The sequence below is a fragment of the Rhamphochromis longiceps genome, linkage group LG23 (genome assembly GCF_057381845.1).
Source record: "Rhamphochromis longiceps isolate RC_006_pf linkage group LG23, R_longiceps_female_GT1.1, whole genome shotgun sequence".
NCBI lineage: Eukaryota > Metazoa > Chordata > Actinopteri > Cichliformes > Cichlidae > Rhamphochromis > Rhamphochromis longiceps.
The window spans coordinates 4,834,168-4,849,813 of NC_140578.1; the positions used below are offsets into that span (position 1 = coordinate 4,834,168).

Here is a 15,646-nt window from a genome sequence, read left to right on the forward strand (position 1 = left end):
GAAGTGGACTCATCTTTCAAGCTCTTATGAATATGTTCATCCTCACTGTTTGTGAAGTTAAACAAGTTAAGCAAGTAAAACCTTGCTCTATATCATTTGTCATCTTTCTGTTATTTAGAGTTTTGGTAGTGCAACAGCATTTCTTCAAATTCCTTAATGAACCACAGAAACCAGTTTTCATCTTCAGCGTGGGTATCAGAATCAGTGGTCTTCCAGTCAAAGTAAAAAAAAAAAAACCCAATGCAATCTAAAGTGACACATTTCCTGCTTTAAAAAGTCAGTGGTTAGTGTAGCTACATTGAGTAATTCATAAACTAAAAGCAAACGTCATCCAGTTCCACAAACTTAGAAGCAATGGCACCAGCAGAGTATGCCAGTTATCATTATTTTATTTACTATTAAGGTCACTTCTAACAGCTGCTAACTGAAAAGCTATTTCCACTCATTACTGCACGTCATTGGTTTCATATTAACAGTCAGCCTAATGGCAAAAAGAGTTTCTGTTATATGGCTTTTTCTTCTACATACCGAGACCTCCTGACATACCACAAATGTTATAAATTTGTCACAGTCACTGAAACTAACACTATATATATATATATAAGAAACTGAAAGTTAAAAACTCAGAAATAGAGTAGCAGTACAACCAAAAAACGTTTTTAAAAAAACATCTCTTGTCTTTTTAACATTTCTTTTACAACCCATCCTTCACCTTGACGAACACTACAGTAAAGCATCAATTGAAGATGACTTTTCTAATGCATAATAGAAAAGAAATTCTATCATTCTTAGATCACGGATACTTATGAGCTCACTGAAACAGTTTTGTCACTTCTGATACACTATGACTAAACCACAGAAACACATCTCACAGTTACCAGATTCTGTTAGAGCAATCAGTATTCTCAAAGTATAGAATTAGTGCATTTACATTGGCTGAACAAAAATGAACAAATAGTAGGTTACTCATAACTACTGCCATTACATTTTTCCATTACAGTTTTTTACAGCCGCTAGGACACATGTCCCAATACTTAGGTCACTTTTGCAAAACTCTTCACACAATCCTCCTAACTGACCGTCAGCTTGGCAAAGCAGTTCATTTCACATTCAAAATGCACTACAACTACCAAAACACTTCATTCAGGTCTCACATAAACTCATTCTTCCAGAACACTAGCAAAGGTTGACAGCCGACAAACACACTTTGTCACCCACAGAACAATGACCTAAAAAACACTAACAACATGTAGCATTACAGTGTTTTCTTGTGTAAAACAAGGACACATCTCTGTTTATAATTTCAATATATGTTACTGGAATGAATCAGACATCATGCAGAATTCGTTAATATTTGTTTCTGTATTTTTATTTTTTTGCACTAAGAAATCCCAAAATACAAGAATTTGTATACACACCATCCACTGATACACATACAATAGTAATGCTAATCTACTCGGTCTTCTCCATTTGGCCACAGGTTCTCATCCACATCACATCTCATGTCATCTAGGGCAATACACCTAGGAAAGAATCTCCTGGCTGCCAGAATTGAAGGAGTTGAACAATTGAAGGAGTAACACCTGTGTAGATGTTCATCTACAATGAGAATAAGCTGTGGCTGGTTAAACTGCATTTTTAGATTTACAGTTTTTTACAGACGCTAGGACACATTTCTCAATACTTAGATCACGTTTGCAAAACTCCTCACACAGTGAGCACAACAGAAGTCTATGTGGGCTAAACTGAGGATCAGTTATCATTGTTTTGGCACAAAATGCATTCAATGACTACATCTCTCAAATTTCATGAATTATCTTCTCACTCAGACACAACAACTGCCAAAAATCTTTGTACGGACAGGACATTTTGCATGTGCTTACATACTGTTTTCAAAACTGTTAAACTTATGGCCAAAAGAATAACACAATGCAAAACTTGAAAAGACAGCAAAATCCAACAGCAATATTTTATTGAAACATATTTTAAATCTAAAAATGCAGTTTAACCAGCCACAGCTTATTCTCATTGTAGATGAACATCTACACAGGTGTTACTCCTTCAATTGTTCAACTCCTTCAATTCTGGCAGCCAGGAGATTCTTTCCTAGGTGTATTGCCCTAGATGACATAAGATGTGATGTGGATGAGAACCTGTGGCCAAATGGAGAAGACCGAGTAGATTAGCATTACTATTGTATGTGTATCAGTGGATGGTGTGTATACAAATTCTTGTATTTTGGGATTACTTAGTGCAAAAAAATAAAAATACAGAAACAAATATTAACGAATTCTGCATGATGTCTGATTCATTCCAGTAACATATATTGAAATTATAAACAGAGATGTGTCCTTGTTTTACACAAGAAAACACTGTGTAATGCTACATGTTGTTAGTGTTTTTTAGGTCATTGTTTTGTGGGTGACAAAGTGTGTTTGTCGGCTGTCAACCTTTGCTAGTGTTCTGGAAGAATGAGTTTATTTGAGACCTGAATAAAGTGTTTTGGTAGTTGTAGTGCATTTTGAATGTGAAATGAACTGCTTTGCCAAGCTGACGGTCAGTTAGGAGGATTGTGTGAAGAGTTTTGCAAAAGTGACCTAAGTATTGGGACATGTGTCCTAGCGGCTGTAAAAAACTGTAAAATATGTTTCAATAAAATATTGCTGTTGCATTTTGCTGTCTTTTCAAGTTTTGCATTGTGTTATTGTTTTTGGCCATAAGTTTAACAGTTTTGAAAACAGTATGTAAGCACATGCAAAATGTCCTGTACGTACAAAGATTTTTGGCAGTTGTTGTGTCTGAGTGAGAAAATAATTCATGAAATTTGAGAGATGTAGTCATTGAATGCATTTTGTGCCAAAACAATGATAACTGGTCCTCAGTTTGGCCCACATAGACTTCTGTTGTGCTCACTGTGTGAGGAGTTTTGCAAACGTGACCTAAGTATTGAGACATGTGTCCTAGCGTCTGTAAAAAACTGTAAATAACAGGTAACATTCAAACATTATCTTCTATGTGTTTATTTAACGATTGACAAAAGTCTAAACTGTGTTTAACAGCTTAAGAAATGATGCTTAAAGAAGACTCGGGTTTTAGACAAGATCAGATACTTTTGGTATATCACCTCTGTGGGATAATTTCATCCATTTCTGTTTATTTAGTCGGGTCACATGAGGGTATATTGGGATTTAACATCACTCTGGGTTCTTGGCTAGTAATACCATTGTTGGAGCTGCTTTTCAAGAGCTGATATTGTGTTAGCAATACAAAGGAGTTGTTTCCCAATTTTAATTTCAGTATTATTTATTTGTCTTTTTATGCAAAAATAAAGATAAGTAGAAAATTAATATAAACTTCAAGTAATAGAAATTGTAAAACTATTGTTTGACTTGAGACTCTATAATGTTACATCTGCAACTTTGTACTGGATGCAATATCTTTGAAATTGCAAGTAAAATTGGTAAAATGTTGAAAAGATAAGTTTTTTCTTAAAAGTTTATCAAACTTTATCAAGAGTTACATGGCTGTAGCCTGTCATGTCTGTTAGAGGTTGATAGACAAGATACCCTGAACAGGTCATCAGTCTCTTGCAAGGCTGGCAGAGAGACTGTTTGCTTACTGTACAGCTACAGTTTGTTACTTAACCTAATAACCGTGTCTCTGAACTGTGGGAGAACATGCAAAACTGCAAAGAAAGACCCCAGCCAACCAGGAACCTTAAAAAATAAAGCTTCTTCTCTCACCCCCATTCTCTGCGACCTGCTGGAGCGGGGGGGCTAGGAGGAGGAGTTGGCCGTCCGACTGCGGTCTGGAGTGTGGGGCCTTCCTGCTGCTGCGGAGTCGGGGCGGTCTGCCTCCCCCCACCGCAGGGAAAAGGGTAACACCACCTGGGTCTGGGTGCAGTTCCCCCTCCAGGGGCAAGGGTACCTAGACCCGGTTTGTAGAGTACGCTTGGGGAGTGTGATTGTGTGTACAGCGTCTCTTTATGTCTGTCTCCACGTTGGTTGAGTGTGGAGTAAGTGCATATGAGAGCATGAGGGTGGGAATGGATGTTTGTATCTGTGTGTGCCTGTATGTCTGTGTCTATATGTCAGGTTGGGTATCAGACGCCACCTCTCTGGGGACATCTCAGGCCCTCCAAAGTTTGGAGGCCTATCTCCCCCTACCACCACTTCCCCTGCCAGTGGCGGACTCCCTCAGACATCGGTGCGTTGGTGGTTCTTTGTGTCTGGGGATGGGCGTCCAGGTACACACCGGCTCACTCCTTGGCGGCCGCTTATCGGGGCCTCTCGGCCTGGGGCTCGGTCACTCAGGCACGGCTGGCTGCCGGCGGAGCTCACGGGCGCGTCACTGCAACTCCCCCTGGCTTCTGCTCCGCGGCTGCTGAGTGAGCCCTCATCTGGGACTCTCCTCAGCTCTTTCTGGGACAGTGGCGCGGCTGCCCCTCTGTTGGTCTTCCTTGGTCTCTTGTGTTCTGGGGGCCTCTGGATGTCTGGAGTTTTGATCTCCTCCATGCCTGCTTCATGCCCTGGAGGACGGGGCTGTGCCCCCCCCACACCCTCTAGCAGATTATTACATGAAGGAACCTTTTAAAAAAAAACAAAAAAAAAAACAAGCGCGTCCATGCTCACAGGTGTACACACGGGTGATCACACCCACAAACTACACCCTTTTTGGCTCCTACCTCAAAGCACACTGTGTTCTGTTGATCTTACGTGCTGCACAATAATGTTTAATATTTAGTATTTACTGTCATATTCCCATATATCATTGTGATGTTGTTTATTCTATTACTCTTGTTCTCTTCTGCTTGTTTTCTTTTTTCTTTCTCAGCAGGTGATCCAGGTGATTGATATATGCATTTTTTTTTCTCTGCCCGTTCTGTTGGTTTTTGTTTTTTGCCCTTCTCCCCCGTCCCTCTTCTCAGCTGTTTCTCTTTCCCTCTTTCTTTCTCCCCTTCTTTCCCCCAGTCAAGTCTGTCCCGTATTCAGTAAGTGAAAATAAAATAAACAATAAAAGGTGAATCAAATGGACCATTACGGCAAGGCTGGGATGGTCAATTTGGTAAAGTAAATCCGTTGGGCATCTTTCTTTGCCTTTAGACAACAATTCTGATGGCAAAAGAGCCAAACGGGACAGGCGCAAAAAAAAAAGAAAAAAAAAGCTTCTTTTAGTAAGACAGTAATGCTAAACACTACGCCACCATGATGTCCGACCAAAATGCTGAATTTTCTTGTTTGTTTTTTTTACTGTACGCACAGCTGTAGTAAAATGTTCTGGTAAGACACTGTCCTCTACTGGTGAATAGTTTAGTTGATTTTTACAAATCTGATTACAAACAACTGCCTTCAGCAGGCAAACAGTGATATACAATGATTACTTACGATTATAAAACATCAGCAATCAAAATATGTTCTAAAAATGCTGCAAATGTTATAATTCTAAAACAGCTTGATATTCATCATCACCGTGGTTTCATCCACTGCAAACATTTCTATGAATGTACTGTGGATATATCTTCCATTCATTTTTGCCAGCATTCTATTTTATTGAACTACACACCATTGTATTTACTTAAGCTATTTTTTAAAATATAAAAATATAAATATAAATGTGCCATATAAATGTGTTTAAATTAATTTTTAACCATATATTTTCCAAATCTGGGACTGAATAATCTTATCTTAATAATGCAATATTATAGAACGCTTGGGTAGTTAATTTAATTTTAAAGCTGAAGAGAGAGTACTATCAAACTGGGAAGGATCTCAGTCACCCAGGTCATGGTAGTTTGAGGAACTTGGAAAGAAAGTGACTGAACTTCTTTAGATTTCTGATTCACCTTTTATCCAAGAGTCTTCTTCTGAATTTAAGAAGGAACTGAAGAAGGCTCTTGGATGAAAGCTGAAACATCTTCAAGAAATGGAAAAAGAAGTACTGGATGTCTTTCCAAGTTCCTTAGATTATCTCACTCTTTTTACACACCAATACTATAGAAGGCCTGTTATTAGCTGTTATCTGATAAAGCTGAGGAGACACACACATACTTAGCTTCAGCTGTCTCCAAAAATCAATTACGAATAAAATGAATTGTTACATCTTTATTAATAGTTACAAGTTCCCTTCAAGTAAAAATTCAGAAACAATTTGAAATAAGTTGTCAGTTCACACAGTATGAATTTAGGTTTGTAACAGTTCTGAAACTGAAATGTCTGCATATATCACACCGCGGTTCCATCTTTCCAGATCAAGCCACCCATGTGAAGTGTTGAAAGTCTGCAAGTGGGGTAAACGAAATCTTTGCAGATTGTTCATGTGACAGCTGAGCTGGAAATGAAGTTGTGATCATTAGTTTGCATATAATCACCATGGGTATGAATGCCATAGTAATTTTGGGCTTTTAATCATTTCTTTGAACTTTCTTTCTTTTTTTTTTCTTTTTAAGGTGGAATGATTGTACAACTTTTATGAATTTTGGAAACCAGATTTTGGTGTACAATTTTGAATGCATTGTGGAGTTTCTCTAATCCACTTAGAGTGAAATTGTTATATAGAGGCTTAAATATATACATACCCTCACTTAAATCTTTTAATAAGTGGTGGTGAAGGCTCTACAATGTCTTAATTTGACAAGGTGCAGAGCTATTCTTGCTAGGTCCTCATAACAATGTCCAAGAAACTAATTGAGCCATTTCTAAACAAGCAGATTATCAGTTTAAACAAATTAGTACAATTTACTCTGGTATGTCACCACTTTGGCAAGGTCCAGAGGAAGACCCAAACATCTTCCAAGCCCTCAGGAAACAGGAAATTGGTTAGAATATTAAATACTAATCATGAACCAGCCAGACTTAACCCTGCTATGACCTAGAAACGGCTGAAGCACCAGTTTCACTGTCAATGCCTTCTTTAACCCCTGAGTATAGTGCTATGAATGACACATAAATGATGCTTTTGCACCTTTCATCTTTGTATGCGATAAGCACCAGTAGGATTGTCCTTTATGTGTTATTGGATAATCTCAGATCAGTTTGATGTTGAAAGGAGGATAGCGATGTGAAATAAAAACTCCCCTCAAATATCTTAAACATAAAGTAACAAGCCTGTATGGAATAGAAAGAAGAAAGTACAGAAATGTGTGTAAAAATGCACAATAAAGAGTAAAATGTTGCCAGAGAAATAAATAAATAAAGTATAGATCCCTAAAATTTCTACTAAATTAGAGTAAAGCAGGGTGGTTAAGACTGAGGAAACACTGGCGGTACAATAAATATGAAACAAAACAGATCTAAAATACAACAATTCAAGGGCTAACGACTCTAGAACACGAGTAAATAGAAATAAAAAACAAAGCTAAAAACCCAGAGATCATGACAGAGAGCAAAATGTTTATTTTTGCTTCTACTGTAGTAATGCAAAAATACATTTTTAGGAAGGTTTTGTAGTTGCCAGAACTTTGTTGATCCATTGAAGATATTTTGAGATGTCCGTATAGACATTGGGCACATCTGGGTAGTTACAGTTGTGATATTTGTTGAAAGAAACAATACCAACAGCTAAACCGTTGCACACCAGAGGACCACCAGAATCACCCTGTGAGGAAGGAGGATTTTCAGTTTTCATTTCATATTTAATTTAGGTTGTTCAGCTATTTGTCAACAGGAAACAAGTAGACATAGACAATGAAAGGACAGAAGCCATACCTGACAGAATCCTTTGTCTGTGCCGTATCCACCTGCACAGATAACATTAACAGGAAGACCGGGCCATTGTTCCCTACAGACTTCTGGGTTAATGACGGACACGTTCACCACTCTCAGGTCATCGACAACTGAGCCACCATTTTTAGTTTTTCCCCATCCAGCCACTTGACAAATTTGATTTTCTTCCAAGGTTATTTCAGCACATGGAAGTTGAATTATTTGTACTTTGCAGCCTAGTTGAGGTTTCCTAGACAGCTGTAGACACACAACAGCATTGAATTAGAAATGTCGATGTCTAGTACATTTGTAGTATTTATGTAATCTAAATAAATAAACCATAAATTACATCACCTGTAATGGTTGTTTGTGTAAATATATACTTACTTTAAGGAGCATGATGTCCTCACCCAGCCAAACATCATTAAAATTGCTGGGTTTGAATTTCCTTTCGACGATTATTTTTATATCACTGCCCTGCTGGAGATTGTGGTTGCCAATAACAACATGTGTGATGTTCCTGAACAAGTAATCATTGAGATGTGGTGAATATGTTTAAGAAAACTATTTTAATGGCGCGCATCAGAGACTGCCTCACAAGAAAACATATTACTTACACAGTGTCACAGTGTGCAGCGGTTACAACAAAGTCCTCAGTGACAAGAAATCCTCCACATACATGACCCTTGCTGCTCTGTACAGAAGCCATATACAACATTGATTTATCTGGCGCTTTTTTACCATGTATGATGTCAGTTCCATATCCTGCAAAAAAATGGAAAATAAAGTAAGCCAAAACACTGTAAATGTCACATTAACACGCTCTTATGACTCTCAAATGACACACTTTCTCTGTGTATATACATAGTTTCTCTTTCACATATTTTGTCAATAGCAGGGATAGTGATAATGGGCAGAGAATAATATTAATGTCATTCTTACCTAGTTGTCCCAGACATGTCAGAACATAGACCAGCAGAAATGCATGCAGACTTTCCATGTTGCCACTGAAACAGCCTCCGGGGGTGTCAAGGAGACCCTTTTATACAGCAGTTTGCTGTGTTGTCAAGTATGATTATCATCGTTCTTATTTTGACTTATAACCACATCCTTTATTCGGTGTATGTGTGCCCTTCATTTGGAACCTTGGTTGTTTCTACTCTGGTCGAAAGAATCCACGCTTCGTACTGATGTCCACAATTCTTTTATTCCTCTCACAATCATGGAGCACCGTGAAAACTAGAAACAAGTAAAATAATATCGATAGCACATATGATATTCATCTCAGCCACTTATTTCCTTTCACAAGGTGCACAAGTGTTAAACAAATAACAGCATAATGATTTTTTACCGTGTACGCCTTGTAAAACCAGCAGTAGAAAAGTTGTATATTCCGAAAAGTCCGCCGTGTTACCGTTCTGTCTTGTCTCTCCCGCGCACAACTTCCGGTTCCCGCAACTCACAGGAAGTGACTACTTCACAATAATATTTTAACAGAAACATTTCTTATAAGCAGGATATATCACTGGATTCATAGATTACCTTTCCTACTGCAAATGTACACAAGCATGAGAAGCAAATAAAGAAAACAAATAGAAAACAATAACGATCTCAGATTCACTTTGGTGTTGTCATGGCAACCCACACAAACATTTCAGCGTCAGCTACACTCCCACCAATTACCTTTGATTATTACAATTGAGAACGTAAATGCACTTGCATTTCTCATTATATCAATGGTAATTCCCAAGCACCATGTTGTTGTTTTAAACATTCTTGCATTGACATAAACAATATTCTTTTCTCAACAAATGAATTCAACAATATGAACAGTAGATTTTACATCTCCATAACATGTGCATGAAGTACAGCATAATGACAACTTCTATTTTAGAAGGGAAATCTAATCAATGAATGACATTTTTCCCATTTAGCTGTTTTTCACCAGGACCACTAATTTCTGAATGGGTCTCTGAATGATTGAGGGTTGGACGAGGCGTTCGCCTCCCTTTCCTAACTTCCGATCACCAGTCTGGATTGTCACCTTCCGTACAAGTCCATCATCATCCTCATGTGCTTCCACAACCCTAGCAAGTTTCCATTCATTGCGAGGAACATCTTCCTCTTTGAGAATCACAATGTCACCCACCTCCACATTACGTCTTGGTGTATGCCATCGCTGTCTCAGAGCAATATTGGCCAGGTATTCCTTTCTCCATCTGTGCCAAAATTGCTCAGTCAAATACTGTACCCTTCTCCACCGTTTCTTAGCATACAGGTCCTCCTTGACGAATTTACCTGGAGGTGGAAGTGGGACTGAGGATTTCATGGTGATCAAGTGGTTCGGTGTGAGTGGCTCCAAGCTTTTGGGGTCATTGATGTTATCAACAGTGAGTGGGCGGTTATTCACGATGCACATAGCTTCATAAAGGAATGTCCTCAATGAAGCATCATCCAACCTTCCCACACTGCAGGCAAGGACTGTGCTCAGTACGCTTCTCACTGTCCGGATTTGACGCTCCCATGCGCCTCCAGCATGACTAGAGTGGGGCGTATTCATCTGGAAGTCGCACTGATTTTCTGCTAGGTATGCAGTCACTCTTTCCTTATCAAGTTCTTTCAGAGCCTTTGCCATCTCGTTTCTTGCCCCCATAAAGTTAGTTCCCTGATCGGACCTAATGTGCCTAACAGCTCCACGAAGGGCAATGAAGCAGCGCAAGGCATTGATGAATGCGTCAGTCGTCAAATCCTCCAACATCTCTATATGCACTACCCTTGAGCAAAAACATGTGAAGAGGAGGCCGTACCGTTTTTGATCTTTGCGACCTTGTTTGGTGTGAAAAGGACCAAAGCAGTCCATACCACAATAAGTGAATGGTGGTGTGGGATCAACACGGTCACTAGGTAGATCTGCCATCCGTTGCTCCTCTGGTGGCGCGCGGGCTCTCCTGCACTGTACGCACTGCCTGATGTATTGGGCTACAGCCTTACTTCCACCAGTGATCCAGTAACCATTGGCTCTCAGGGCATTGAGGGTTTGTCCTCTGCCTTGGTGTTGTATCTTGGTATGATGGTGTGCAATGATGAGGTTTGTAACAGCACCATCTTTAGGAAGGATCACTGGGTGTCTTAACTCAAGAGGCACAGATGCCTTCCTCAGTCTTCCTCCTACTCTCATTATGCCATCTTGGAGAAATGGGTCAAGCTGAAAGAGTTGGTGGTTGCAAGGCAGCCTTCCTAGTTTCTGGCTGAGTGTGTTTAACTCCTCTTGAAAGGCATCTTGTTGTGCAAGCTTGACGAGAGTCTGTGCAGCTTGCTTTCTCTCTTCCACGCTTAAAGGCTCAGCGGTCCTGATCCTCTTTGCCAGCCGCTGGATACGAGCAATGACGTTGACAGCTGTAGTCCATCTTGAGAACCGCAGCAGATGCTTCTGGATGTCAAACTGCCTTGCTACATCAACCTTCAACACCTGAGTAGTCCTCACCTCTGGGTCTCCCACCAGCAAATCTGAAGTAGCCTGTTTTGTGGCTATCTCTCTTTCCCATAGAAAGCTGGGACCAGAGAACCAATTTGACTTGATGAGGTCAGCTACTTTGAGGCCTCTCGAGGCATGATCAGCAGGGTTTTCTCCTGTGTCAACATAGTACCATTTCTGTGCATCGGTGGTTTCTCGAATTCTCTGCACGCGGTTTGCCACGAACACATGGAACCTTCTTGCTTCATTATTGATGTAACCAAGCACGACCTTTGAGTCTGTCCAAAAATATTCGTCATCAACCTTGAGTTCTAGCTCCTCTCTTAACATGCTGCTCACAGATGCCGAGGTTACTGCTGCAGTTAACTCAAGTCTCGGTATGGTAACTATTTTGGTTGGTGCAACCCTCACCTTGCCCATGACCAAGGAGCAGCATACCCTTTCTCTGCTTACCACTCTGATGTAAGAGCACTGGCCATACCCTTGACTGCTTGCATCAGAGAAATGATGAAGCTCGACTCTTTGAATCTCGCCAAGGCTGTCAGGTATGAAGCATCTTTGAATTTCAATTCTTTCCAGGTTCTCCAGATCCTTCATCCAAGTCTCCCACCTTAACTTCAAGCCTTTGGGTAGTGGCTCATCCCACCCTGTGCCTCTCTGACACATCTCCTGCAGCACTCTTTTCCCTTCAAGAATGACTGGGGCTAGAAACCCCAAAGGGTCATACAAGGAGGCCACAATTGAAAGAATCCCTCGGCGCGTTGCTGGTTTCTCCTCAAGTGACACCTTGAAGGAGAAGCTATCATTTTCAACATTCCACCTTATACCTAGCACTCTTTGAACTGGTAAATCCTCGTGATTAAGATCAACATTCTTTACCTCCGTAGCACGCTCTGCAACATCGACAGAGTCAAGGACCTCTCGGCTGTTGGAGAGAAATTTGTGAAGGTGCAGCTTTCCTTTGGCACACACGGCTTGGGCTTCTTTGACCAGTTCAATTGCCTTACCCACCGACTCTACACTTATGAGACCATCGTCGACATAGAAATGTTTCTGGATGAAGTTAGCTGCGGAGGGGTACTCTTTCTCACATTGGCTGGCAAGGTGCTTCATGCCATAATTGGCGCAGCCAGGGGATGATGATGCTCCAAACAGGTGAACCTTCATGCGGTACTCTCTGGGTTCAGAGTTTGTGTCTCCATTTTCCCACCAGAGAAACCGCAGGTAGTCTCTATCATCCTCGCTCACATAAAACCTGTGGAACATTTTCTCCACATCACACATGACTGCGATGGGATGTTTATGGAAGCGGCACAGCACGGCTGTTAGGCTATTTGTGAGGTCAGGTCCTGTTAGCAGATGGTCGTTTAAGGAGGTGCCTTCATACCTTGCAGAGCAGTCGAAAACCACTCTGATTTTTCCTGGTTTTCTGGGGTGGTAAACTCCTTGGTGTGGGATATACCAGACTTTCCCCAGCTCTGCTTGGTTTTCCACTTTCTCTGCATCTCCATCCTTGAAGACACCTTCCATAAATCTCACGTAGTCTATTTTGAATTTGGGATCTCTGTCCAGCTTCCTCTTTAGATGCTTCAGCCGTACTAACGCCAGCCCTTTGTTGTCTGGGAGATGCGGACGTGCTTTGAAAGGGAGAGGCATCTCCAGGTGACCATCCTTATTTTGTTGGATTCTGTCTTTCAAGATCTGCAGGAAGCAAATATCTTCTTGAGATATGCTTCTGTCACCAGGTTTTGTGTCTGCAAAATCAGACTCCAGGGCCTTGATGACAGCAAATGGTGTTATGGGTGGCACCTCTCTGACAGACACTCGATGACAAAAACCAGTCACATCTTTAGCCTGCACACGCTGTGGTGCGCTTCCCACAATGCTCCAACCAAGATCCGTCTCAATAGCATAAGGCTCATAGTCACCCCCAGTGACGACCCTTCTTGGAATTAACGCTCTGGAGCAGTCGTATCCAATCAACAATCCAACACCACAGTCCATCAACGGGGGTATCTCCTGGGCCATGCTTACAAGGTGTTTCCATTTGTTGGCTGTCTGGCAAGTGGGAATATGTGTGCGGTCAAGGGGAATGAAGTCCCTTGTGTAGGCTGGAGGCAAACTGATGGAAACATTAGAGGAAAATCCTCTAACTTTGAGCTTGCATACTCTTTGACTCTTCACGACTGAGTCTCTCCCCATCATGGTGGAAAGTTTAAGTTTCACTGGTTCCATTGTTGCTTGTAGCTTTTCGCACACCTCCTGATCAACAAATGTGTGACTGCTTTGAGTGTCCAATAGTGCATACACTAGGGTTTCAGTGTCCGGAGCACTAAGTGTTGAGATCCACACTGGGACTATCATTGATGTACTCCCACCTTCACCTCCACTCACACAACATGATAATGACAACGTACTTTCTTCAACTGCGCCTTGTGTTGATGCTGCTGTAGAACGATCTTCATGCAATGGCGTTGGGTGACTCTTTCTGCATATGCCACACATGGCCCTGTTCCTACAGTCTTTAGAATTGTGACCCTTTCTTAGACATGCAAAACACAACTTATTTTCAAGTATGCATTTTTTCTTATCCTCTACAGACATGTCCATAAGCCTCTTGCATTTATGTATGGAATGGTTCTCACTACAGCAAATACACTGGCCATTATTGGAATTTTGTGTTGGTGTGGTCCATTTCTTTGGTTTCCCTGCATCTCCCAACTTGATTTCACCAGGGTCAGATTTGGCGGTGGAGCTTGATGGAATCGGGGGTTTCACATTTGTGGCAAACGTGTTTGCTTTTGAACGCTTCATCTCTCTTGCTGGTGCCTCTGCAGAGTGCCTTAAGGCATGTAAGGATGACACTGGATTGCATGCGATGCGTGACTCCTTAGAGATAAAGGAAGCAAACTCATGGAAGCTTGGATAGTCGTTGCCCCGATCTAGCTGCTCTGTGACATAACGGTTCCATCTAGATGTCACCCAATCAGGAAGCTTGACTAGTATTTTCTGATTCTCCTCACAGTCGTTAAGAACCTGTAAGCCCTTTACGTGAGGCATGGCATTACTACATGTTTGGAGGAAATCACTGAAATCTCTTAACTTGAGATATTCCTTTCCACCAATCTTCGGCCACCCATTTAGCTTATCTCTGAAAGCCCGCTGCACTACAAAGGAATGGCCATATCTAGCATTTAACCTATCCCATGCTTGTTGATAGGCTTCTTCATCTTTTCTGTAGAAGCTGCCTTCAAGAGAGGATTTTGCCTCACCTGCTATGTACTTTTGCAGGTAGAATAGCCTGTCTGCAGGGTCAGAGCATCGTCTCTCTATGAGGGCTTTGAAGCTTATGCTCCATTCTGTAAACTTCAGAGGATCGCCCGAGAATACAGAAGGTTCTGGAGTTGGCAAGCGAGTAAGAGCTAATGACTCTTGTAGCGATTGGACCAATGATGTCTCGTTTTGCACAACCTGCCGTTCTTGATCTGGGATGTGGTGAGCGAAGGGGTGTGCATCACTCACTTTGCTGAATGGAGGACTGCGTGTCCCATCCCTTCCCTCTTCTTCAGTGTAGACATTTAGCTTTGCCTGAATTACATCAATGTCCCTCTGATTTTCAAGTTTTCTCAACTGCTGACGTTGAGCTTCGATGGCAGCTTCCATATCAATTTCGGCTTTCTTTGCAGCCAGCTGAGCAGCCACTTCCGCTCTCATAGCTGGAATGCTAGGTGACTCTGAGAGATGGTTAGAATTGTGACAGCTGGGTGCAGTAACTCTGGAGGCTGTGGATCCATATATGGACCTAGCATATTCATTATCAAGTAGCATGCGTAACCTTGATCTTTCCGCCACCGTGTCAAACTCACCTTCATCTTCAGTCAGACGTACTCTCATCAGCTGCAGCAAGTCGGCCGTCACGGCTGAGCATGCATCGATCTTTCTTCGAAATTCTTGACTTGGTGAGGTTTGGAGTCGAATTCTGTCATACTGTTCCTTTAATTCAGACTCAAGCTTCTCAGCCTCATCCGTCATATCATACATGTCACTCTCAGAGCATACTTGCTTTAACTTTGTGCGAATGTCTCTTACGTTGCTTTTCCATTTCTCGTATGTTGCTTTGAACCTCTTCTCCTTTTGAGTTAACTCTTGATCTTTCAGTTCCTGCATTTTTGGCGTTAATCGCCTTTCACGAGAGGATTTTCTTGCTTTTGTCTCAGATTTCTCAGACACTACACTTTTTTCCTCTTCCAAATCCCCTGCATCTTGTACTTCTGACATAACATCAGGGTGACTATGACCATCTTTAGACATTTTCAGACTATAAAGGGGGTATCTTATGAAGAGGACAAGATAACTGAAGTAATTACAAGAATGGATGTAATAGGCGGAGAATTATTAAAATTAACACAAAGGAACCTTAGCTTAGATTCTTACGTATGACAGCAAATAAATTTTCAGTTTCAGCCTTCAT

General features: G+C 41.2%; 1 protein-coding gene across 1 annotated transcript; it reads right to left on the reverse strand.

The window, feature by feature from the left end:
- Positions 1 to 7,428: 7,428 nt before the first annotated feature.
- Positions 7,429 to 8,700, reverse strand: LOC146641054 (duodenase-1-like). Its single transcript, XM_085398236.1, has 5 exons — positions 8,643 to 8,700; positions 8,318 to 8,465; positions 8,088 to 8,220; positions 7,704 to 7,958; positions 7,429 to 7,593 (listed from the first exon to the last, which is right to left on the reverse strand). The coding sequence occupies exons 1-5, from the start codon at positions 8,698 to 8,700 to the stop codon at positions 7,429 to 7,431; spliced, it is 759 nt and encodes a 252-aa protein (XP_085254362.1).
- Between the last annotated feature and the right edge of the window lie 6,946 nt (positions 8,701 to 15,646).